The sequence below is a fragment of the Heterodontus francisci genome, chromosome 4, assembly GCF_036365525.1.
Source record: "Heterodontus francisci isolate sHetFra1 chromosome 4, sHetFra1.hap1, whole genome shotgun sequence".
Lineage (NCBI taxonomy): Eukaryota > Metazoa > Chordata > Chondrichthyes > Heterodontiformes > Heterodontidae > Heterodontus > Heterodontus francisci.
This window is the reverse complement of record NC_090374.1, coordinates 15,582,231-15,608,760: the sequence shown is the minus strand read 5'-3', so window position 1 is coordinate 15,608,760 and position 26,530 is coordinate 15,582,231. Positions and strand designations below refer to the sequence as shown.

At 44.1% G+C, this 26,530-nt stretch overlaps 1 protein-coding gene across 9 annotated transcripts in view; it reads left to right on the top strand.

Annotated features, from left to right (window-relative positions):
- poln (polymerase (DNA directed) nu) overlaps positions 1 to 26,530 on the top strand; it is a 549,154-nt gene that overhangs the window by 509,579 nt on the left and 13,045 nt on the right. Inside the window, exon 25 of one of the 9 annotated variants that reach the window (XM_068029209.1) lies at positions 9,730 to 9,866. The exons of the other annotated variants lie outside the window; for them this stretch is intronic. Coding sequence (XP_067885310.1) covers positions 9,730 to 9,817 — 88 coding nt within the window. The 3' untranslated portion in view covers positions 9,818 to 9,866. Of the gene's footprint in view, positions 1 to 9,729; positions 9,867 to 26,530 lie in introns of those variants that run through there. 9 annotated transcript variants of the gene reach the window in all.

The window sequence follows — 26,530 nt, the reverse complement described above, 5'->3', positions numbered from 1 at the left end:
ACATCCTGTCAAGATGAATATACTAGTTTTGGCACCCTACCATTAATCTCTCTGTCCCTTACTGTCCCACTCTGATTTTTCTATACATCTTCTATATATCTTTTTCTGAAGTACTATATGCTTCTGAAGTGATTGATGACTTTAAAGCCTTATAGAGACTAAACCAAATCAGGAGTACATCCCTATAAATCTCCTTTAATCAAGTTCCACCCAGACAAATTCTCAGACACTTATTTGAGTCCAAAGAATTGTACTAGCTTTCCCTCAAAGAAAGAAAACCAATAGAGAATATTACCATCTTTCAGATAGCCTATTTCTAATATTTATGGCTAAGTCATAAATATCCCAGATATTATAAGAGTCTGGGAAACTCTCTTCAATACGTATCTTTCCACTTAAGGCGACACAGAGAGGGGGTTCTTGTAGCTGTATATAGAATACTACATGACACGATTTATTAACTTTTATATATTTATTAAAGAATTTAACATGCAATAAACTTCTTAAGTGGATAAGTATATCACAATATCAAATATTACTGAGAGATGTAACACACATTCTTATTTCTAACGTAGAATCCAAAAGTTTAACCTTGCTAATATTCGAGCAAAATTATCTTAGAGTATCCAGAATATCCATTAAAATTTAAAATCCCCCGAGTAAGGCATGGGATGAGAAGTGTTGTTTGAGGATACAACACCTCTAAACTTTGCTTTCAAAACCTCTCATTTTTATACCATTTCTGAAGTGTCATCTGACTTCCAGCATTTATGTGACCTTCCTGTGTTCCTTTTAAAATCCATATTTGATAGTATCCTGAACTAACTCTCCACTTAATGTTCTACTGGAAACCCCCTGTTTTCTGAAGTTGTAAGCCTTTATCTGGTCAAAATGTTTATAATTGTGTTTACTTGACCTCTTGTTCCTGTAAGTCCATTTTCATTTATTGTTAATTGTCCTTTCCATGGTACCTTGAAGTAACCTCCTGAGCCGATTTGTCTGCATCAACAACTAATTAAGTTTATTGCTACCTCTTACTGATGTCACACAGGATATTTCAATGTGTGTGTTTATCTTCCAATTCCCTATTCTAACAGGTACCTTGAAATATTTAACTCTACCTTCTTAAAGGGGAATGTCAGAAAGTTACCTATGGAATTCTCTACCGCAGAAGGCAGTGGAGGCCAAGTCATTAAATATATTCAAGAAGGAGATAGATTTCTTACTGCCAAAGGGATCAAGGGATAGGGGAGAAAGCGGGAACAGAGTACTGAATGAGATGATTAGCCATGATCATTTTTGAATGACGGAGCAGGCCCGAAAGGCCGAACGGCCTACTCCTCCTATTTTCTATGTTTTCTATCTTTCTAAGTTCGTAAAACTGACCATTTATTCAAACTTTAATTCTAAAGGGTATAATATATTAACTATATCTAAATTCTACATAATTAAGCCTATTATACCTATATTCCATCACACACCCACCCCCCCCGACCCGTATATAGGCGAACAATGAAAATAGGTGTTAAAACTAAACAATGCCTAAAATATAAACATTCGATAAAATGTCAGAACGTATTATGTGAAACAGTGCAATAATACAAAAGACTACATTGACAACAATCATAGTTCGTGTTTTTACATGGATGACCTAAGTTCTCTAAAAATAAATCTTTTAATTCCAGTACAAAGTTCAGAATAAAACTATGCAAAGCGTCCACGATCTGAGGCCGCAAAATGTTCAATAAGACAGCTGTAGCTCGACATGTCGAACATCAATGAGCAATTGATGAAACCATGTGATGAGATAGAGAAGGAAGGATCCATAGCTGTCGCTTGATCTTGAAACGATAAAGTCCTGTTGAGATAAACTAAAATATGCTTTAGTCTATTGTCAGTCACATTCCAGCCAATGTCCTCATACCAGTAATAAGAAGAAAGAGCTTAACATCAGGGAATTCTGAGGTCACCTGGATAGAAGTGTTATTCAGAACCTGAGTATCTTTATAACAGGTGTACTTTCCATCAGAAGCTAACTTGGCGGTGCAAATAAAAGCTTTTCCACCATGTTTTCCTTAGTATCATCACACTCTTCCAATGTTATGATGAATAAGAACATCACTTGCATTATGTCCCCTCCAAACGTCACTCAGGGCAAATGCAGTAAAATGTTTTATTCCTGCTTCTCTGCAAGAAATTGCATAGGGTAAGGTGTTCAAGAAGTAAGACATATCTGGCATGTCACATGCACTGCTTGCATCCAGAAGATCTTTAACAAAGGAATCTAGCAGTACCTTAATCCTTGCTGTATGCGAGAGCAAGTCCCATCACTGAGAGTCTGCAGTGCTTCATTCCTGTCCCACAGTGTTTTCTTCTTCTGTCGTTGTGACTTGACTATCACTCGTTGCGCCGAGTCTGGTTCCCTGTGAAACCAACCTTTGAGGCACTGCGAGATCCTGCGTGGGCGAGGAACATTTATTGACACAGTTGGTTTCAGTTTGATTAGCATCGCTTCTGATGCCATCCTCCAGGCTGGGTCCTGAAAGACAATGTACGACTGCACCTTGTACTGTTCCTAAATTCCTGTACCCTTCGGAACACCTCTTCAGGTTGTCTACAGAGACAATTTTAAAAGAATGATTGCCATTCGGCTGGTTAGCAAATATTTTGACAGTTCTTTCATTAATAACAGAATATATTTGAACAGGTTTCTTCCACTTAGATCTCAAACTAGGTTTCTGTTCAAACTTTCTCTCCTGAACCCACTCCCCGGTTACAGATTGCCAAGCTTTGTCATTTACCCGTTTTTGTCTAGTCTTCTCTCTGATCTTCTGATCAATTTCATGAATTTGATCTGTTATTTCTTGTTTCAAATCTAATTGTTGCTGTGGTGTCAAGGAGTCAGAAAATGTAGAGGCAATAAAAGAACCATGAGTAAGTGGTGTACGCATTTCAACACCATACATTAATTACTACGGTGTTCTAGGTAACACTGTCCCTGATGCACACATGGGCACATTATTTAGTGATAACTGTACCTCTGGAATGATGGCGGCCCACTTATTCCCTCTGATTCTCAAAAGTTTGGTCAATAGCTTTTTTACTTCCTGGTTTTTACATTCCACCAGTCCCACTGACTGTGGATGGCGTGATGTGCTGTGCTCTAACCCAGTCCCCCTTAGCACACAGTAGTCTTTGAAAACCTTGGAAACAAAGGCTCCGCCTTGATCAGAGTGTAGGATTTTGGGTGCACCAGCTACAGTAATAATGTCAGTAATAACATTGACAAGTGTGGTTTCCAAAACAGTTTTTGTGGGGACCAGCCATCAGAAAGAAGTGTAGGCATCAACACAAATGACAAATTGCTTATACCCCATTGATGGGGGAAGTGGTCCAATGAAATCAACAAAAAAATTCTCCATTGATTTATTAGGCTTCAGCAGTTTAATAAGCGAAGATTTGTTGATCAAATTACATAGCTCACAATTTGCCGCATATATTTTACAGGCTTTAAGCATGCCTGGCCACCAATACAAAGGAGTCAATTTACAGAATGTTGTTCGGGCACCACTATGTGCCTGACCTATACCTTTGTGAGCTTCTTTTACAAGCTGTTCTCGTTTGTGATTCGAGGGTACCTCCGAATAGAAGTACTTTGATGGATATTCTTTTGGATTCTCTTTCATCGAGTCTAATAGCTGAATCAGTTCCTCATCCTGATTAGCTGCCCGTTCTGCCCTAGTGATTACATTAACTATGGCAGGCCCCTCTTGAGGGGGTGTCATGCAGACTGAATGCTTTGCCTGTCCATCTGAAGACTGTTGCCCTTTCAATGTACTGAACCAGTGGTATGCCCGGGTACATGAATTACCTGACAATTATGTTTCTCCTTTCGCAAATGGAGAATATCTTCCCACAATGACTTGTGTTTTCTGGGGTTACCTTTATGATTGGTAAAGCCTGTTTGCTCCCAGAACACAAGGTCTTGGTTGTAAGCCTGTTTACAATAGTCACTATCTGTACAAATTAATGTGGGCTTAATAATGTCTGCCTTTTCTAAAGCATACTGTAATGCTGCAGCTTCAGTATTCTTAAAATGGGCCAGGACCTAATCTCAATTAGGATTTGAAGGGAAATTTAAAGGAAATTTCCAAACCTCAAAAGTAGAATGAGGGAGTTCTGATTTAAGATTCACAAACCGTGATCGAGAGTTTGCTGTCTCTAGATTCTTAACTCAGGGTCTTAATACCACTGACAGTAAACATTCCTTCCATATTTACAAAACTAAAATATACATGAAAGACTAACATGTAAGTACAGGATTCTGTTAACAATAAGACCACATTTTTGGGAGCCAATTGAAGTGATTTATGACTTTAATCCCTTATAGGGACCAAACCAAATCAGGAGTACATCCCTATAAATCTCCTTTAATCAAGTTCAAATCAGACAAATTCTCAGACACTTATTTGAGTCCAAAGAATTGTACTAGCTTTCCCTCAAAGAGAGAAAACCAACAGAGAACATTACCATCTCTTGGATAGCCTATTTTTAATATTTATGGCTAAGTCATAAATATCCCAGATATTATAAGGGTCTGGGAAACTCTCTTCAATATGATCAGCCATGATCATAATGAATGGTGGAGCAGGCTCGAAGGGCCGAATGGCCTACTCCTGCTCCTATTTTCTATGTTTCTATGTATCTCTCCACTTAAAGAGACACAGAGAGGGGGTTCTTGTAGTTGTGTACAGAATACTACATGAGATGATTTATTAACTTTTATATATTTATTAAAGAATTTAACATGCAATAAACTTCTTAAGTGGATATGTATATCACAATATCAAATATTATTGAGATGTAATACACATTCTTATTTCTAACGTAGAATCCAAAAGTTTAACCTTGCTAATGTTAGAGCAAAATTATCTTAGAATATCCAGAATATCCATTAAAATTTAAAGTAAACTTTTACCTTAAATCCCCCGAGTAAGGCATGGGATGAGAAGTGTTGTTTGAGGATACAACACCTCTAAACTTTGCTTTCAAAACCTCTCATTTTTATACTATTTCTGAAGTGTCATATGACTTCCAGCATTTATGTGACCTTCCAGTGTTCCTTTTAAAATCCAGAGGTGAGGTGAGAGTGACTGTCCTTGACATCAAGGCAGCCCTAGCAAAACTGGAGTCAATGGGAATCAGGGGAAAACTCTGTTGGTTGGAGTTGTACCTAGCACAAAGGAAGATGTTTGTGGTTGTTGGAGGTCGATTATCTCAGTCCCAGGACATCGCTGCAGGAGTTCCTCAGGGTAGTGTCCTAGGCCCAACCATCTTCAGCTGCTTCATCAATGACCTTCCCTCCATCATAAGGATAGATGTGGGGATGTTCACTGATGATTGCACAATGTTCAGCACCATTCGCGACTCCTCAGATACTGAAAAGTCCATACCAATATGCAGCAAGACCTGGACAACATTCAGGCTTGGGCTGATAAATGGCAAGTAACATTCGCACCACACAAGTGCCAGGCAATGAGCATCACAAGCAAGACAGAATCTAACCATCTCCCCTTGACGTTCAATGGCATTACATTGCTGAATCGCCCACTATCATCATCCTGGGGGTCACCACTGACCAGAAACAGAAATGGACCAGCCACATAAATGTAGCTACAAAAGCAGGTCAGAGGCTGGGAATTTAGGGTGGCACAGTGGCGCAGTGGTTAGCACTGCAGCCTCACAGCTCCAGGGACTTGGGTTCAATTATGGGTACTGCCTGTGTGGAGTTTGCAAGTTCTCCCTGTGACCGTGTGGGTTTTCGCTGGGTGCTCCGGTTTCCTCCCACAGCCAAAGACTTGCAGGTGATAGGTAAATTGGCAATTATAAATTGCCCCTAGTGTAGGGAGGTGATAGGGAATATGGGATTACTGAAGGGTTAGTATAAATGGGTGGTTGTTGGTCGGCACAGACTCGGTGGGCCGAAGGGCCTGTTTCAGTGCTGTATCTCTAAATAAAATAAAAATAAATAAAATAAAATTCTGCAGCGAGTAACTCAACTTATTTTTATTTATTTATTTATTTATTTTATTTAGAGATACAGCACTGAAACAGGCCCTTCGGCCCACCGAGTCTGTGCCGACCAACAACCACCCATTTATACTAACCCTTCAGTAATCCCATATTCCCTACCATCTACCTACACTAGGGGCAATTTACAACGGCCAATTTACCTATCACCTGCAAGTCTTTTGGATGTGGGAGGAAACCGGAGCACCCGGCGAAAACCCACACAGACACAGGGAGAACTTGCAAACTCCGCACAGGCAGTACCCAGAATCGAACCCGGGTCCCTGGAGCTGTGAGGCTGCGGTGCTAACCACTGTGCCACTGTGCCACCATCCTGTCCACCATCTACAAGGCATAAGCCAGGCTTATACTCTCCACCTGGCCTGCATGGGTGCAGTGCTAATAAAACTCAAGGAGCTCAACACCATCCAGGACAAAACATCCCACTTGATCGGCACCCCATCCACAACCTGCATCATTCTCTCCCTCCACCACCGAAGCACAGTAGTAGCAGCGTACCATCTGCAAGATGCACTGCAGCAACTCACCAAGGCTCATTCGACAGCACGTTCCAAACCCGCGACCTTTTCCCCCTAGAAGGACACAGATGCATGGGAACACCACCACCTGCAAGTTCCCCTCCAAGACACACATCATCCTGACTTGGAACTATATCACCGTTCCTTTACCGTCACTGGGTCAAGATCCTGGAACTCCCTTCCTAACAGCACTGTGGGTGTACCTACACGCCAAAGACTGCAGCAGTTCAAGAAGGCAGCTCACCACCGCCTTCTCAAGGGCAATTAGTGATGGGCAATAAATGCTGGCCTGGCCAGCGACGCCCACATCCCCTGAATGAACAAAATGAAACAACTTCCCTAGAAACATTTTTTTGGTTTATTTTCTTGCCACAGCACTGCTCCCTTTGGCCCTGCACAACTAACTCTTCTGTCATTTAATCTCTCCTGTCCCCCACCCTATCATAGACCTTCCTTTTTGTTCTTTGTCCCACCCTCCCCCATATCACCTGCTCAAAACCTATTACATTTCTAACTTTTCCTAGTTCTGATAAAAGGTCACAGACCTGAAATGTTAACTCTGTTTTCTCTCCACAGATGCTGCCAGATCTGCTGAGGATTTCCAGCATTTTCTTTATTTCAATTACCACGACTTGCTGTTTTCTGTCCTTAAGCCAAATTTTTTTATCCAATTGGACACTGGCCCTCCTTTTCCATGAGCTTCAATTTGTTAACCATCCTTTAGTGTGGTACTTTTGTCAAACACTTTCTTGAAATCTATATAGACAACATCCACTGCATTCCCTTCATCAACGTTCTCTGTTACTTCATCAAAAAATTCAAATAGATTAGTCAAGCACGATTTGACTTTTATAACTCTATGCTGGCTATCCTTAATTAACTCAAATGCCTCCAAGTGCCTGTTGATTTTTTCCCTGATTATTGTTTCTAAAAGTTTACCCACCACTGATGTTAAACTGACCAGCCTGCAGTTTCCAGGACTGTCCTTACACCCTTATTGAACAAGGATGTCACATTTTCCACTCCAATATTCTGGCAGCTCCCCTGTATCTAGGGAACACTGCTTGTGGGGTGACCTCCTTCTGCAACATACGATCCATAAAACTCTCCTGCTCCCTGATGCTCCACAGTGACTCCAGCTGCCCCTCAAGCTCAGAAACCCTGAGCTCAAGCTCAAGTATCTGGAGACACTTCCTACACATGTGGTCCCCCAAGACACATGAGGTGTCCTGATGTTCCCACATGGTGCAGGAATTACAAGCAACCAGTCTCAGCTGCCTATCCATGATCCAAGAAAAATCTCTATTCCCTCTTTTATAATCCAGTTATAACCTTGTATAAATGATTAATTTTAATTAACGTCTCTCGACCTGCTTTGTGCTCACCGTCTTATTAATTCACTTACTGATACAGTTACCCCGATTGAAATTTTATTCATTAGGTTAACTAGTTAATCTGTAAATTTAACACAGTACGTTATAGTTTTCTGGTCTAGTTTAAACCAGTGCCCTAGTTTTAAAATAAAACCTAAAGCTAATCAACCAATCATCTACCTAAATTAAAAGCAAAATACTGCAGATGCTGGAAATCTGAAATAAAAACAGAAAGTGCTGGAAATACACAGCAGGTCTGGCAGCATCTGTGGAGAGAAGCAGAGTTAACGTTTCAGGACGGTGACTTTACATCAGAACATCTACCTGCCGTCCTCTGATGTCACTCCTTGCTTTTCTGGAAATATTCTGATCAGGTCTGCACTCTCTCTCTCTCTCTCTCTCTCTCTCTCTCTCTCCTTTATCCTCTGCCTTGCTTCCGGTGTCTCCGATCAGGTCTGTTTCCCCGCTCTCTCTCGCTCCATCTCTGTCTCTGTCTCTCTTTTACCCAGTGATCAGTTACTGATTGGCACTGGTAGGGGATGGGGAGAAGGTGAATTGACACCTCCCACCCCTCTCCCTCTTTATTGCAGTTGGTAAGGTGGCGCGGAAGATCAGAAGTTTTACGTCTAAATTAAACCAAAAAGCACGAGTTGTGAGATTGGATGCTTTATTTGCAGAAAGTGGAGGCCAGTTTTCATTGTGCCTCATGTATGAGCGTATGTGAAGTGAATGACATGGTTGAGCCCGTCTGACTTGCATCTTTTCACAAACGATTGGTTCATGCTCTGGGCACAGGTTACCAACAAATGACATGCAAAGACAAGAGGAAAGTGCAATGGAGTGAGCAGAGCAGATCATTTCAACTGTGTGAACTGGATGAGAGGCAGCATGTAGTCTGTCTCTGGTAAACTGCCTGTCTTTCCATCGAGGCATCTTACTTTTTACTGGCTGTTCTTTTAAAGAAGCCATGTCTCATCCGTCATGCGGGGGCCGGGGGGCGGTGAGCACCGTAATGCCATGGTTGTGTTACTGGACCAGTAATCTAGAGAACACAGGTTCAAATCCCACCACGGCAGTTTCATGATTGGAATCCCAATTCAAAAACAATCTGGAAATAAAAAGTTGGCGTCAGTAAAAGTGACCATAAAGCTGTCAGATTGCCATAAAAATCCAACTGGCTCATTAACGTCTTTTAGGGAAGGAAATCTGCCGTCCTTACCTGGCTGATGGGTAAGGCAGAAGTGAAAAGTAATAGATTTATTCCACCCTCACCGCTCTTTGAGTCTCCACACTCTGTGCAACACTGATCATCCAGTATTTGCAGAGATATGTTGACCAGACCTATGCTGGTGCTTTGAAATAAGCCACTCGGGGTTAATAAGCACAATTGTCATATCTCTAAATATTGCAGAAAAGAGTAGTCAGTACTTGTAAATGGAAGAAATTGAATTATGTTTATTACAGTGATATCCTGTAAATGGGAGTATACCAGTGAGAGAGTTGAAATCTCTTTAAATATGCTTATAGTGTTGATTATTTTATGATTTATAATAAAATGCAATCTTTAAATGGGTAAATTGGTGGCAGTCTTGCCTCTAGATCAGAATCTTGTGGGTTCAAGCCCCACTATAGGATTTCAACATATAATCTAGTCTGTCACTACATTACACTACTAAGGGAGTGCTGCATTGGTAGAGGTGTTGTCCTTTGCATGAGGTGTTAAACCAAGGCTCCGTCTGCCTATTCAGGTTCAAGAACTGTGACACTACTGGAATGAGAGCAAGGAATTCTCTCAGTGTCCTGACCAACATTCCTCTCTCATCAAAAACAGAATAAATTGGCTATCGTACACATCGCTGCTTGTGGGATCTGACTATGCACAGAATGGCTGCCAATATCACTCACCTAACAACAATCATTGCGCTACAAATTGATATATTGTATCGGAAGTGCTTTGTGAAGTTTCTAAGATTTTTGACGTAGGCTGCTATATAAATGCATTTTGTAATCAGGCTCCTATTTCTATTATTTGATCGAGAGCCTGTATGTTTAGATGTATAAACAGTACAGACACTTCTCCTTGAACCTCCATCCATCCCTGACTCTCACTGTGAGGTTTGTGAGTCTAATTTGTGCCAGAGCAGCCATATGGTGTTCCAAAGTGAGAAAAACAGAGTATCTGAGCCACATCTAAACTTAACACTAAGCTCTATGGGTTCCTCACCTATAAGGGAGGGTTTTAACCTCTCCACCTTCTCCACCCATTGGCAATAGTGTGGGCAGAAGTGTAAGATGGTAAGGTGGGGTTTGGGAGGGGGGGGGGGGGGGGGGGGGTGGGATGGTGGCATCGTGCACATTCTACTGCATACATCCCCCACACATATTTACCCGATGATGCCATCACAAAGCACTTGCAATTTTAACTGTGGGCCTGATTATAGTCCGCGTGATCTCTGGCCTGCCAGTAACTGTTGGAGCCCTTTTTTAAAGCTTCCTTGTGGATTGTGGAAGGATACCTTGGGGACCTGATGCCCCCACATCACAGTTCCCCCCATTGCAAACTTGCTGGCCCACCCTCACCCCTAACCTGGACCTATCCTGCCAGGGACCTGATGACTGCTGTCCACTGGCCATGAGGTCAATCCCACCACCCTTGGCCAGCAATCAGAGCTAGGACATGCAAATGAGTCCTGGGGCTTAAAATCTGCTGGGATCCCACTCCAGGGTGTGAGAGGGAAGCGGGAGGGAATGGTTCACTGCCTGCCCAGATCCCCACACCCCCAATTTTTAAAAATTCCTTCTTGGAATGTGGGCGTTACTGGCAAGGCCAACATTTGTTGCCCATTCCTAGCTGTCCTGAGAAGATAGTGGTGGGTTGTCTTCTTTTACAACTGAGTGACTTGCTCGCCCACTTCAGAGGACAATTAAGAGTCAATCACATTGGTGTGTTGGCATCACATATAAGCCCAGACCAAGTAAGGGTGGCAAGTTTCCTTCCCTAAAGGACATCAGTGAACCAGTTGTGTTTTTACGACAATCAAATAGCTTCATGGTAACTGCCCTGTGTAAGGCAGACATCAAGAAGTTAGAAGCGTGTGAGATGTGGTTCTGGAGACGAATGTTGAAGATCAGCTGCTCAGAGAAGGTGATAAGCGACAAAATGTTTAGAAGGGTCAAGGAGAGTCGTTCCATCATCGAAACCATCAGAAGAAGGAAAAAGAACTGGATTGATCACATCAGCAGACATGAAGTCCTGCTGAAAACGATGATTGAAGGTAGAATGGAGGGTAAAAGACAACGAGGAAGAAAGAGATGAGCAATGCTAGATATGGTGAAGGAAGGATGATACAATTATCTAGAGAAAAGGGCCATAGACGGGCAGATGTAAGAATGGGGCAAGAACCTGCCGAAAGGCAAAATATCAAAGAAGTAAACTGCCATGATTTGGGAATACAATGAACTTACATTAACCTATAGTGTCACTGGTTTGCATTTTCCTTTCCTTCGCTTTAATGGATGAAAAATCATGGGTCAATGAACCAAGAGGTGGAAAAGTCCCAGATAGCACATCAATCTGGATACTACGTGTTCAGATTGAGCCTGGAGTCCATTTTTAACCTATCAAATCACAGTCTTTTCAAACTGTCTTCTGCCTCCGAAATGGATGGTAGGAGCAGGATGGCGGAATTGTTTTAAACAATTTCTAAAACTGATAATCTCAGGTGGGGCAGCACTAAGGATGTGTGAGGGAGGGAGGGAGGGAGGGAAGGGATTGCAACTGATCTCGGAGTTAGGAAATGGAATTTCAATTATGTTCCCAATTCCTGATTGCTGCTGGAATTGTGGATTTTGTGGTGAGGACGGGCCAGGTTTGGCTGTACTGTGCCCTGTGGTTCAGTCCCCCACTGACAATCCTTGTCTGGGCTTGTGTTTAAAGAATAGCTAGTGAGATACCGCCAGATTGCTAAGCATCTTCACACCTGTAATGGGAGAGGAAAGCAGCAACCGCATAAAACATGCTATTTGATACCGGTCCTACATCTTCATTAGCATTCCGTGAAAAGATCATTTTCTCATCACCCTGGCAGTCTCAGCCATTGGCTGTTCATTCACCTATGGAGCCTTTCTGTGTTTCCCATTCAAGAACGAACTTGCATTGATATAATTCATTTCATGCCCATCTGGTTCAATTTAGGGAAGGAAATCTGCCGTCCTTACCTGGTCTGGCTTACATGTGACTCCAGACCCACAGCAATGTGGTTGACTTTTAACTGCCCTCGGAAATGGCCACTCAGTTGTCAAGGGCAATTAAGGCTGGGAAACAAATGCTGGCCTTGCCAGCGACACCCACATCCCATGAAAGAATAAAAAAAATTCCCTTACAAGGAGAGAACCCTCCTCTTCTTCTTCAAATAGTGCCATAGGATCTTTTATGTCCATCTGAGTGGACTTTAGTTTAATGTCTCGTTGGAAAGGTAGTGCAGCACTCCCTCAGTACTACAGTGGATTGTCAGCCTGGACTATGTGCCAGGTCTCTGGAGAGGGGCTTAAACCCGTGACTTTCTGACTCAAAGTGCTACCTACTGATGCAAGCATTTTTCTTTGTTTATCGGCTGGAGCATAAGCTGAACTAGCTGGCTGATAACTTAACAGTAGCAAAATCTCTTATCTCCCCAATTCATTCTCACAGCCTTAAACACCTTTAACATTCAAGCAGTACTGTAAACCTTGTGTCATATTTAAAATTGAACAAACAGCAAGTGACATTTCATGAATGATCATTCATCCAGATATTTTCCCAGCCTCTCATTAGTTTCTTGTCGAGTGTCACGGCGTGTTAAAGAACAAATTCATTTTCTTTGTGTAGAAATAAAAGCTGTGACACACAATTCATGTGATACTGTGATATAATGCAATTTATATTGCATATGGAAACAAAGAAAAACATAACAATGTTACCCTTTAATTACTGAAATCTGATATTTTTTTTGCTTAGGTTAACCAGGGATAGTATTAACTGGAAGCACAATTTTATATTCGAATGTACCTCTTTGAAATACTCCTGGTCCCCAGCACCTCAGTTTTAAGATTCTAATCCTTGTGTTTAAATCTGTCCCTGGCATCACTCCTCTCTATCTCTACAAACTGCAGCCCTACAATCACCCCAGCCTCTGAACTCCCTGTCACGTTCAAGAGAAGTACAGCGATAAAAATACAAAATAAACTGAAGTTATTAAAAAAAGAGCAATTTATAAAGACTAGTACACTTGCCTTGTCAAGATGGAGGACAAAGTCACATGACACATACCTTCTCCTGCACTGAAATGCACATGCATGTCTGCTAGAACTAAAACTCATTAACCCCGTCTGCATTGAAATTAAACAGCTCATCACACATGGATGTGAGTTATCCACAAAGTGAGCTAAAACAAAGGCATTAACAGATGCTCCGTCTCCAGCTACAGTCACTACAATAAAGTGTGAATATCCCTTATTTTATCAAAATGGGCTGAGATCATTGTATCACCCCTCAGGAATCGAAAACCTAAAGTCACATGGGCGAAACTAACACTTTATGAAATTATCTTTAAAGGTAATCTTTTTTGAGAACAAAGGGAGTCATCAGACATCAGTTCATTAAATCAGCAGTCTGGGATCTCCAGCCACAGAGAGAACATCAAGAGCCATCTTTAATTCCAGCACAAGGCTGAGAGAGAGAGAGAGAGAGATCAATTCCAGCTAAGACAGTTGAACTCTGCTGAGACAAGTTGGCAACCAAATGCAGTAGTGAAATAAGAGAGTGCTTTTTGAACAACTGCTCCACCTGTGAAAATTGAACTAAAAAATACCAGCACCATCTTCAAACTGAACTGTTGACTGCCAGGAGTCTTCAGCAACTCAGCAAGGGCAAGACAACCAGCAAACAGGCCTGCAACTTTTAGAACTTACCTTCCAAGAGGATTCCTGAAAACAGACATTTATACCTTGAATTCTTAACGCCTCTCAGCCTTTACTTTCTATCTATTTTTTCTTGAGTGTGCATGAGAGAATGAGTGGGTGGTTATTGTTCAATAAATATTTAATCTTCTGTTTTAAACTCTTGAGAAAACCTGTCACTGTCTATTTATTTGTCCAACAAAAAACAGATATTGAAAAATCAAGTTAAACAAAAACACTGTCTGTGGTCAGTTGGGAGATGACCAGTGGAAACCAGCTACACCATCACCCACCTGACCATAACATCACTGTTCTTCTGACTCTGTCCTCTTAGGCATCGCTCCCCTTTCCCCTTCCTTAACCCCACCATTGGTGGCCAAGCCTTTAGGTATCTGAAATTCCCTCCATAAACTCCACCCCTCCTCTTCTGAAGAGCTCCATAAAACTCACCTCTACAACCAGACTTTTGATCGCCTCTCCTAATCCCACCTTTTCTCGCTCAGTGTTCATTTTTCATTTGACAAAGCCTTTATGAAGCACCATGGGTTGTTTCTTCATGTTAAAGGCACTAAATAAAGGCAAGTTGCTGTTGTCTCTGTTGAGCATGGTAAATGACATCTCGCACTAGATTTTCAACTTGATATTTTTTTTTCTATTATTTCTATCTGGTTTATCAAAGTTGTTTAAGTTGCCAGATGGTGATGTGAATCAAAGAGGCTAGAGTCAGGTGAATGAAGGACTCTGAGCGCTGGCAGAGGTTACAGCGATAAGAAGGGGCAAGACCATGGAGGAATATAAAAACAAGGATGAAAACATTAAAATGTAAGGCATTGGTACATCAGGAGTCAATGTAGGTCAGCAAGGACAGGAGTGGTGGGTGAGTGGCACTGGGTACAAAGGAACATAGGACTTTGGAGTAGGAGTAGGCCATTCGGCCCTTCGTTCCTGCTGTGCCATTCGAGAAGATCATGGCTGAACTGGTTGTGGTCACAACTGCACTTTCCTGCCTGTCCCCCATAACCTTTGACTACCTCGTCTATCAAAAATCTATCTAACTCAGCCTTGAATAAATTCTACTGCTTTCTGGGGAACAGAATTCCACAGACTAACGACCCTTTAATAAAACAAATGTCATCTCATCTTCGTCTTAAAAGGGAGACCTTCTTAAACTGTGTGCCCTAGTTCCAGTCTCCCCCACAAGAAGAAACATCCTCCCAGTATCGACTCTATCCAGTACCCTCAGGATCTTTTCTGTTTCAATATAATCACCTCTCATTCTTCGACAGGCCCAACCTGTTCAACCTTTCTTCATAAGGAGTTTTTTTTATTCATTCATGGGATATGGGCATTACTGACAAGGCCAGCATTTATTGTCCATCCCTAATTGCCCTTGAGCAGGTGGTGCCTTCTTGAACCGCTGCAGTCCATGTGAGGTAGGTACACCCACAGTGCTGTTGGGAAGGGAGTTCCAGGATTTTGACTCAGCAACAGTGAAGGAACGGCGATATAGTTCCAAGTCAGGATGGTGTGTGACTTGGAAGGGAACTTGCAGGTGGTGGTGTTCCCAAACATCTGCTGCCCTTGTCCTTCTAGATGGTAGAGGTCATGGGTTTGGAAGGTGCTGTTGAAGGAGCCTTGGTGCATTGCTGCAGTGCATCTTGTAGATGGTACACACTGCTGCCACTGTGCATCGGTGGTGGAGGGAGTGAATGTTTGTGGATGGGGTGCCAATCAAGCAGGCTTCTTAGTCCTACATGGTGTCGAGCTTCTTGAGTGTTGTTGGAGCTGCACCCATTCAGGCAAGTGGAGAGTATTCCATCACACCCCTGACTTGTGCCTTGTAGGCTTTGGGAGTCAGGAAGTGAGTTACTCGCTGCAGGATTCCAAGCCTCTGACCTGCTCTTGTAGACACGGTATTTATATGGCTACCCCAGTTCAGTTTCTGGTCAATGGTGACCCCCAGGATGTTGATAGTGGGGGATTCAGTGACTGTAATGCTATTGAATGTCAAGGGGAGATGGTTAGATTCTCTCTTGTTGGAGATGGTCATTGCCCGGCACTTGTGTGGCGCGAATGTTACTTGCCATTGATCAGCCCAAGCCTGGATATTGTCCAGGTCTTGCTGCATTTCTACACGGACTCTTCAGCATCTGAAGAGTTGCAAATGGAAGTGCAGCGAAGCTTTACTAGACTGCTTCCTGGGATGGCTTGACTGACGTATGGGGAGAGATTGAGTCGGTTAGGATTATGTTCGCTGGAGTTCAGAAGAGTGAGGGGGGGTGGGGTCTCATAGAAACCTATAAAATTCTAACAGGACTTGACAGGGTAGATGCAGGAAGGATGTTCCCGATGGTGGGTGAGTCCAGAACCAGGGGTCATAGTCTAAGGATATGGGGTAAACCATTCAGGACTGAGATGAGGAGAAATTTCTTCACCCAGAGAGTGGTGAGCCTGTGGAATTCGCTACCACAGAAAGCAGTTGAGGCCAAAACATTGTATGTTTTCAAGAAGGAGTTCGATATAGCTCTTGGGTTTAAAGGGATCGAAGGATATGGGGCAAAAGCGGGAACAGTTTACTGAGTTGGATGATCAGCCATGATCATAATGAATGGCGGAGCAGGGTCGAAGGGCTGAATGGCCTACTCCTGCTCCTATTTTCTATGTTTCTATGACAGTTGTGGCTCAGTTGGTAGCATTGTTGAGTCAGAAGGGAGATTTGAGCGTGTAATCCAGGCTGACACACTAGTGTAGCTTTGAGGGAGCGCTGCACAGTCAGAGGTGCCATCTTTCAGATCAGATGTTAAACTGAGGCTCGTCTTCCCTCTCAACTGAATGTAAATGATCCAATGGCGCTATTTGAAGAACAGCAGGGGTTGACAGGGCCCTAGACTGTGTCCGACCCCTTGTCTGCATCTTCCATCCCACCAGCCTCCATATTCGTTCTCTGCCATTTCCACCACCTCCAGCATGATGCCACACCAAACGCATCTTCCCTTCTTCCCTTTCAGGATTCCGAAGGGACCATTCCTTCCGCTTGCCCCTTGTCCACTCCTCACTCGCCCCCAACAGCCCCTCCCCTTCCCATGCAAGCACAGGAGATGCAACATCTGCCCTTCCTCCTCCTCCTCACCGTCCAAGGTCCCAAACACTTTTTCCAGGTGAAACAGCAATTTATGTGTATTTCTTTCAATTTAGTTTACTGCTCGCTGCTCACAATGTGGTCTGCTCTACACTGGGGAGACTAAACGCAGATTGGTGACCGCTTAGCAAAACATCCCCCTTCGGTCCGCAAGCTTCTAGTCATTTGTCATTTCAATTCTGCACCTTGCTCCCACTCTGACCTTTCTGTCCTCGGCTTGCTATGGCGTTCCAATGAAGCTCAATGCCAGCTCAGGAAACGGCACCTCATCTTTTAACTGGACACTTTACAGCCTTCTGGACTCAACATTGAGTTCAACAATTTCAGACGGTAATCTCTGCCCTGTCTTGTTTCTGTTTTCTTTGCAGGTTTGAGTTTTACTCTTGATCTTGCTTTCAGACAGCAGCTGACCACTCTGCCATTCACACCTCATCTGGGCACATCTTTTGTTTCTTGACTTGCCCCATTACCACATTACTAACCCTTTTGTCATTTAATCTCTCTTGTCTTCCACCCAAAACAGACCTTCCCTTTTGTTCTTTTTCCAACCCTTCCCCCACGCCCCCCCCCCCTCCACCCACCTTTTCACTTGCATCTCTAACATTTCCTGGTTCTGATGAAAGGTCATCAACCTGAAATGTTAACTCTGTTTCTCTTTCCACAGATGCTGCCAGATTTACTGAGTATTTCCAGCGATTTCTGTTTATATTATAGAGTAGTTATAATGGAGGACTTTAATTATCCAAGTATACACTGGGTTAGTATTAGTGTAAAGGGCGGAGAGGGGCAAGAGTTCCTAGAGCGTGTTCAGGAAAATTTTCTACAGCTGTATGTTTCCAGTCCAACAAGAAAGGAGGCACTTCTAGACCTGGTTCTTGGGAATGAGGTGGGCCAAGTGGATCAACTGTCAGTAGGAGAACATTTAGGGGACAGTGATCATTGTATCATAAGGTTTAGGTTGGCTATGGAACAGGACAAGTAACAATCCAGAGTAAGAATAATCAACTGAGGGAAGGCCAACTTCCATGGGGTAAGAATGGATCTGACCCAGATAAATTGGAATCAAAGGTTGGCAGGTGCAATGGTAATTAAACAATGGGTTGCCTTTAAAGAAGAGGTAGCTCGGGCACAGTCAAGGTATATTCCCACAAAGGGGAAAGGTGGGGCAAACAAATCCAGAGCTCCCTGGATGACGAAGAGAGATTAAGAAGGAAAAGTGTGCTTATGACAGATGTCAGGTGGATAATACAACTGAGAACCAGGCTGAATATAAAGGGTTCAGAGGGGAAGTAAAAAAGCAAATAAGTGGCACAGTGGTTAGCACCGCAGCCTCACAGCTCCAGGGACCCAGGTTCGATTCTGGGTACTGCCTGTGCGGAGTTTGCAAGTTCTCCCTGTGTCTGCGTGGGTTTCCTCCGGGTGCTCCGGTTTCCTCCCATATGCCAAAGACTTGCAGGTTGATAGGTAAATTGGCCATTGTAAATTGCCCCTCGTGTAGGCAGGTGGTAGGGAATATGGAATTACTGTAGGGTTAGTATAAATGGGTGGGTCTTGGTCGGCACAAACTCGGTGGGCCGAAGGGCCTGTTTCAGTGCTGTATCTCTAAATTAAAATTAAATTAAAAATGGTGCTGAACATTGTGCAATCATTAGCGAATATCCCCTCTTCTGCCTTGTGATTGAAGGAAGGTCATTAATGAAGCAGTTGAAGATGGTTGGGCCTAGGACACTACCCTGAGAACTCCTGCAGTAACGTCCTGGGGCTGAGATGATTGACCTCCAACAATCACAATCATCTTCCTTTGCACCAGGTATGACTCCAACCAACTGAGAGTTTGCCCCCTGATTCCCATTGACTCCAGTTTTGCTAGGGCTCCTTGATGCCATACTCGGTCAAATGCTGCCTTGATGTCAAGGGCAGTCACTCTCACTTCACCTCTTGAGTTCAGCTCTTTTGTCCACGTTTGAACCAACACTGTAATGAGGTCAGGAGCTGAGTGGCCCTAGCGGAACCCAAACTGAGCATCACTGAGCATGTTATTGCTAAGCAAGTGCCGCGTGATAGCACTGTCGACGACCCCTTCCATCACTTTACTGATGATTGAGAGTAGACTGATGGGGCGGTAATTGGCCGGGTTGGAATTGTCCTGCTTTTTGTGTACAGGACATACCTGGGTCGTAGCCTCACCAGGTTGACACCTCATTTTGAAGTAAGCCTGGTGCTGCTCCTGGCATGCCCTCCTGCACTCTTCATTGAACTAGGGTTGATCCCCTGGCTTGCTGATAATGGTAGAGTGGGGGATATGCCAGGCCATGAGGTTACAGATTGTGGTTGAGTACAATTCTGCTGCTGCTGATGGCCCACAGCATCTCATGGATGCCCTATTTTGTGTTGCTAGATCTGTTCTAAATCTATCCCATTTAGCACATTGGTAGTGCCACACAACACGATCGAGGGTATCCTCAATGTGAAGATGGGACTTTATCTCCACAAGGTGGTCTCCCCTATCAATACTGTCATGGACAGATACATCTGCAGCAGGCAGATTGGTGAGGATGAGGTCAAGTATGTTTTTCTGTCACCACCTGCCGCAGACCCAGTCTAGCAGCTATGTCCTTTAGAACTCGGCCAATAGTGGTGCTACCGAGCTACTCTTGGTGATGGACATTGAATACATGATTAATGGGAGAATACTGAGAAGTGTAGAGGAAGTGAGGGACCTTGGAGTGATCCCTGAAGGTAGCAGGACAGGTTGATATGGTGGTTAAGAAGGCATATGGAATCCTTTCCTTTATTAGCCAAGGTATAGAATATAAGAGCAGGGAGGTTATGCTGGAACTGTATAACTCATTGGTTAGGCCACAACTTGAGTACTGTGTGTAGTTTTGGTCACCTCATTACTAAAGGATGTAATTACACTAGAGAGGGTACAGAGGAGATTTACGAGGATGTTGCCAGAACTGGAAAGATGAGATAGGCTGGAGTTGCTCTTTTTGGAACAGAGAAGGCTGAGGGGAGATCTGATTGAAATGTACAAAATTTTGAGAGGCCTGGATAGAGTGGAGGTGAAGGGCCTATTCACCTTAGCAGAGAGGTCAGTGCCAAAGGGGCATAGATTTAAAATGATTGGCAGAGAAATTAGAGGGGAAATGAGGAAAAACCTTTTCACCCAGAGGGTGGTGGGAGTCTGGAACTCACTGCCTGAAAGGGTAGTTGAGACAGAAACCCTTGACTCATTCAGAAGAAATCTGCACATGTACCTCTAGTGCCATAACCTGCAGGGCTACAGACCAAATGCTGGTAGGTGGGATTAGAATAGGTGGATTGTTTTGTGTCCAGCACAGACACAATGGGCCAAGTGGCCTATTTCTGTGCCTTAAACTTCCTATGATTCTAAGCCCCTCACCCAGCATACATTCTGCACCCTTGCCTCCCTCAGTGCTTCCTCCAAGTCGTGTTCAACAATGGAGGAGTACTGATTCATCAGCTGAGGGAGGGCGGTAGCTGGTAATCAGCGCAAGGTTTCCTTGCCCATGTTTGACTTGATTCCATGAGACTTCATGGGGTCTGGAGTCAATGTTGAGGACTCTCAGTGCAACTTCCTCCTGACTACATACCACTGTGCCACCACCATTGGGACAGGACATACCCAGGGATGGATGGCAGCATCTGGGACATTGTCTGTCAGGTATAATTCCATGAGTATGATTATGTCAGGCTGTTGCTTGGCTAATCTGTAGGGCAGCTCTCCCAACTTTTGCACAAGCCCCCAGATGAGTCTGGCTGGTTTCATTCCTTGTTGACTTTATAGCAGTTTGATATAACTGAGTGGCTTGTTAGGCTGTTTCAGAGTCAACTTCATTGCTGTGGGTGGGTCTGGAATCAGATCAGGTAAGGACAGCAGCTTTCCTTCCCTGAAGGATATTAGTGAACGTGATGGGTTTTTACAACAATTGTTTCATGGTCATCATGAGACCAGCTTTTAATTCTGAATTTATTAATTGAATTCATATTCTACCTTCTACTGTGGTAGGATTTGAACCCATGTCCCCCAGATCAATTCCCTGAGTTTCTAGGTTATTAGTCCAGTGACTGCACCACAATCTCCTCTACTGCCTGAAGAGTTTTGGAAGAGCTGAAGTTTACAGAGCCAAGCAGGAGAACATTACAGTAGTCGAGTCTGGAGGTGACCAAGGCATGGATAAGGGGTTCAGCAGCAGATGGTCTGAGGAGGGGCAGAGTTTGATGATATTATGGAGATGAAAGTAAGCGATCTTTGTGATGAAGAGATTTTGAGATTGGAAACTCAGCTCAAGGTTGAATAGGAGGTCCAGGTTGCGAACAGCCTGACTCAACCTATGACAATGGCCAGAGAGGTAGAATTGATGGTAAGGATATCGAGATTTGATGGTTTCAGTTTTCCCAATGTTTAGCTTGAGGAATTTGTGCCTGATCCACTAATAGATGTTGAACGAGCAGTCTGACAGCACAGGGAGAGGTAACAAGGGGAGAGGGTAGAGCTGAGTATCGTCTGTGCATATATGGAAACTGATCCCAAATCTTCAGATAATGTCATCAAGGGGCAGCATGATTCAAGGATAAATCATTGCGGGACTCCAGAGTTAACGGCTCGGGGGCAGAAAGAGAAGCCGTTGCTGGAGATGCTCTGACTATGATTGGATAGAGTAGAATTAAACAAGGACAATTCCACTGAGCTGGGTAACAGGGGACAGGAGGAAGAAGGTGGGGCTGGCTGTGAGAAAGGCTGCAGATAGGGCAACAAAGAGGGTAAAATGCAACACAGTCCCAATCACAGAGGATGCCATTCCTGACTGCGATGCGGCTCATTGCCATATCGTGCAGGGTCAAAAACTGATTGGAGAATTTCAGAGATTGGAGTTGCTGATAGATGGTTGTGGATTTGAGCAGCAGCAAAATGCTTTGGAGCTGAATGGAAATTGGGCATGGGCTCATCGATTGCAAAGACAGAGGAGAGATTTTATGAGGAGAGTGATCATGTCAGCTAGCATGTGGATGAGGAGTGGAGTTGGGTGGTCAGTTTAGTGGAAGAAGGGGAAGGTAGATCTTGTGGCCAAGATGAAGAGGGCATGAGGGGAGATTGAACAGAAACTAAAGATGCAGGACCAAGGCCTGGGTAGTAGTGAGCCAGGTGGGAGGTCTGGTTAGGGGGACAAAGGGAAGTGGAAGCAGCAGACAGGGCTGGATAGATGGTCTTAATCTTACTGACAAAGAAGATTGTAAGTTGCTCCTGCTTGTTCAAGGTGAGGTTGGAAGGGGCAATGCAGAGGGTTGAAGGAGAAAATGAGCTGCAAGCAGTCGAGGATGAAGTGACTGCAGTGTTGTAAAACCCCCAACTGGTTCACTAATATCCTATAGGGAAGGAAGCCTGATGTCCTTAACCACTCTGTGTCTCCAGTCCCACATCAACGTGGCTAACTTTTAAATGATCACTGAAGTGGTCTGGCAAGATAATCAAACCAAGGCAATGAGGGATGAGCAAAAAATGCCAGCCTCGCCACAGACACTCTCATCATAAGGATGAATTTTTTTTTTTACAAAGAATGATTCCAGAGTAATGGAGAGATTTGACAGAGGAGAATGAGGCCAAGTAGTGCTGGATAGGGCCCAGCCAGATCTGGTGCTTAAGGCTAAAACAGTTTTGCACCAGATACGCCCAAGTCTGCACCCTGTGGATTGGAGGGAAGAAAGATGGGGCCATTACAGGGGGACAAGGGCTTTAATGATGGAGTTGGAGAAGTGGTTGAGTAAATTGACAACGTATTGCAGTAAATGGGGGAAGGGAGGGTTCAATGGCTAGATAGTTGAAAGCATAGAATGTGGAACTCACTACCACACGAAGTGGTGAGGCGAATAGCGTCGGTGCATTTATGGGGAAGCTAGATCAGCACACGAGGGAGAAAGGAATAGAAGGATAGGCTGATAGGGTGAGCTGAAGAGGGGTGAGAGGAGGCTTGTGTGGAGCAGAAACACTGGACTAGACCAGTTGGGCCGAATGGCCTGTTTCTGTTCTGTGAATATCATGTAAGACTTATGCCCAAGAAAGTGACAGAGGGTTCTGATGGTGTCAGGGGAGGATGATTTTATCGGTGGAATACTTGGAGAGAACTCATGACCCTGAAGTTGCTCACAGCAGCACTGCCAGGCAGCACATTTGTACAAGGTTATTTATTTTCTGTTTAGCCGATCCACGAATCATTAACGCTCCTTCATTTGCTGGTGATATTGATCTTACAGTTGTGAATGCGCAAAAATTAAGAGAGTCAAAGCAGCTCATTGAGCTTGCGTAACCATTTATGGAATGGCCCAGACAACTGCTTTCCACAGGGGCGTTGAAGATAGCAGAGAGAACTGATGTACATTCTAGTTGGGAAGCAAACAGTGGCATAATGTGACAGAGTTCAATTACTTGAGCAATGCCTTCAGTCACTCTAATAACTGCTTAAGGGAGTTAAAGAGGAAAGAAAACTGGAAACAGGACGACGTCACACCCAGAGACCTAAACAATATAAACCAGCATCTTCCCAATCTTCCGACAAGGCAGGCAACTGGCAGAGACACTTGAGGAACATTTGAAACTAACTTGTTTTGTCAGATTCTACAAGTCAGCTGCTCGTGTTGATGCGCAGGTGGCGCTTCTGCTTGGAGTGATGTAGCTTCTTTGGTTTGAGTCTAACCTTGCTGCACACCAGGGAGTGGTCGGTGTCGCAGTCCACACTATGGAAGCTGCGTGTGGTTTGAACACTGTTTAAAGAGGCTCGCCTTGTGACGATGAGGTCCAGCTGGTGCCAACGACGTGATCTTGGGTGCCTCCAAGAAACCTGGTGACAGAGTTTATTGTGAAAGAACGAGTTGGTGATGCAGAGGTTATGATAGGTACACAACTCAAGCAGTCTCTGTCCATTCTCATTCATCCTTCCAATGCCATAGCGCCCAAGGCAGGAGGGCCATGAGTCATGGTCAGCCCCAACCCTGGCATTAAAGAGACGAACGTAGGTGAGGACCTGGGAACAATCATTATTACGGAAGAGGTAGTGTTGGGCAAGCTAATGGAGCTAAGGATTGATAAGTCTCCTGGCCCTGATGGAATGCATCCCAGGGTACTAAAAGAGATGACGGGAGAAATAGCAGGTGCACTGACGGTAATTTTCCAAAATTCGCTGGACTCTGGGGTAGTCCCAATTGATTGGAAAACAGCAGATGTGACGCCACTGTTTAAAAAGGGAGGTAGACAAAAGATGGGGAATTATAGACCGGTTAGCTTAACCTCTGTAGTGGGGAAGATGCTTGAGTCTATTATCAAGGAAGAAATAGCAGGGCATCTCGATAGAAATTGTCCCATTAGGCTGACGCAGCATGGGTTCATGAAGGGCAGGTCATGCTTGACAAATCTTTTGGAATTCTATGATGACATTACGACCAAGGTGGACAATGGGGACCCAGTGGATGTGGTGTACCTAGATTTCCAAAAGGCCTTCGACAAGGTGCCGCACAAGAGGCTGCTGCATAAGATAAGGATGCATGGCGTTAGGGGTAAAGTATTAGCATGGATAGAGGATTGGTTGACTAACAGGAAGCAGAGAGTGGGGATAAATGAGTGCTATTCTGGTTGGCAATCAGTCACTAGTGGTGTGCCTCAGGGATCGGTGTTGGGACCGCAATTATTTACAATTTATATAGATGATTTGGAGTTGGGGACCACGTGTAGGGTGTCAAAGTTTGCAGATGACACTAAGATGAGTGGCAGAGCAAAGTGTGCAGATGACTGTGAAACTTTGCAGAGGAACATAGATACATTGAGTGAGTGGGCAAAGGTCTGGCAGACGGAATACAATGTTAATAAATGTGAAGTCATTCATTTCAGTAGGAGTAACAGTAAAAAGGATTATTACTTGAATGGTAAAAAGTTGCAGCATGCTGCTATGCAGAGGGACCTGGGTGTCCTTGTGCATGAATCGCAGAAGGTTGGTCTGCAGGTACAGAAAGTAATTAGGAAGGCAAATGGAATTTTGTCCTTCATTGCTAAAGGGATTGAGTTTAAAAGCAGAAAGGTTATGTTGCAGCTGTATAAGGTACTGGTGAGGCCGCACCTGGAGTACTGTGTGCAGTTTTGGTCTCCTTACTTGAGAAAGGATATACTGGCACTGGAGAGGGTGCAGAGGAGGTTCACTAGGTTGATTCCGGAGTTGAGGGAGTTGGCTTATGAGGAGAGACTGAGTAGATTGGGATTATATTCATTGGAGTTCAGAAGAATGAGGGGGGATTTTATAGAAACATATAAAATCATGAAGGGAATAGATAAGATACAAGTAGAGAGGATGTTTCCACTGGCAGGTGAAGCTAGGACAAGAGGGCATAGCCTCAAGATTAGAGGGAGCAGATTTAGGACTGAATTAAGAAGGAACTTCTTCACCCAGAGGGTTGTTAATCTATGGAATTCCTTGCCCAGTGAAGTAGTTGACGCTTCTTCAGTAAACGTCTTTAAAGCTAAGGTAGATATCTTTTTGAACAATAAAGGAATTAAGGGATACGGTGAGAGCGCGGGTAAGTGGATCTGAGTCCACGAAAAGATCAGCCATGATCTTATTGAATGGCGGAGCAGGCTCGAGGGGCCGGACGGCCTACTCCTGCTCCTAGTTCTTATGATCTTATGAAGACCCCCAGCAGGAACAGATGTTCGGTATTGGGGATGCTACTAATGATATTATGGAGTTCCTTGTAGAACTGGTCTTTAATTTCAGGTGGGGAGCAGAGTGTTGGAGCATAGATGCTGAGTAGGTGTACTGGACCAGAGGCAGTGAGCAGTCGGATGGACAGTATGCGTTCTGAGCCATTTGAAGGTGGCTCTATCATGCTGAGCAAAGAGTTTCTGATGGCGAAGCTGTCTCTCGATGCAGAAATCAACAAGCGCATGGGAAAGGCTTCCACTGCTATGTCCGGACTGGCCAAGAGAGTGTGGGAAAATGGTGCACTGACACGGAACACAAAAGTCCACGTGTATCAAGCCTGTGTCCTCAGTACCTTGCACTACAGCAGCGAGGCCCGGACAACGTATGTCAGCCAAGAGCGACGTCTCAATTCATTCTATCTTCGCTGCCTCCGGAGAATCCTTGGCATCAGGTGGCACGTCGGTATCTCCAACACAGAAGTCTTCGAGGCAGCCAACATCCCCAGCATATACACCCTACTGAGCCAGCGGCACTTGAGATGGCTTGGCCATGTGAGCCGCATGGAAGATGGCAGGATCCCCAAGGACACATTGTACAGCGAGCTCCCCACTGGTATCAGACCCACCGGCCGACCATGTCTCCGCTTTAAAGACGTCTGCAAACGCGACATGAAGTCCTGTGACATTGATCACAAGTCGTGGGAGTCAGTTGCCAGCAATCGCCAGAGCTGGCAGGCAGCCATAAAGGCGGGGCTAAAGAGAGGCG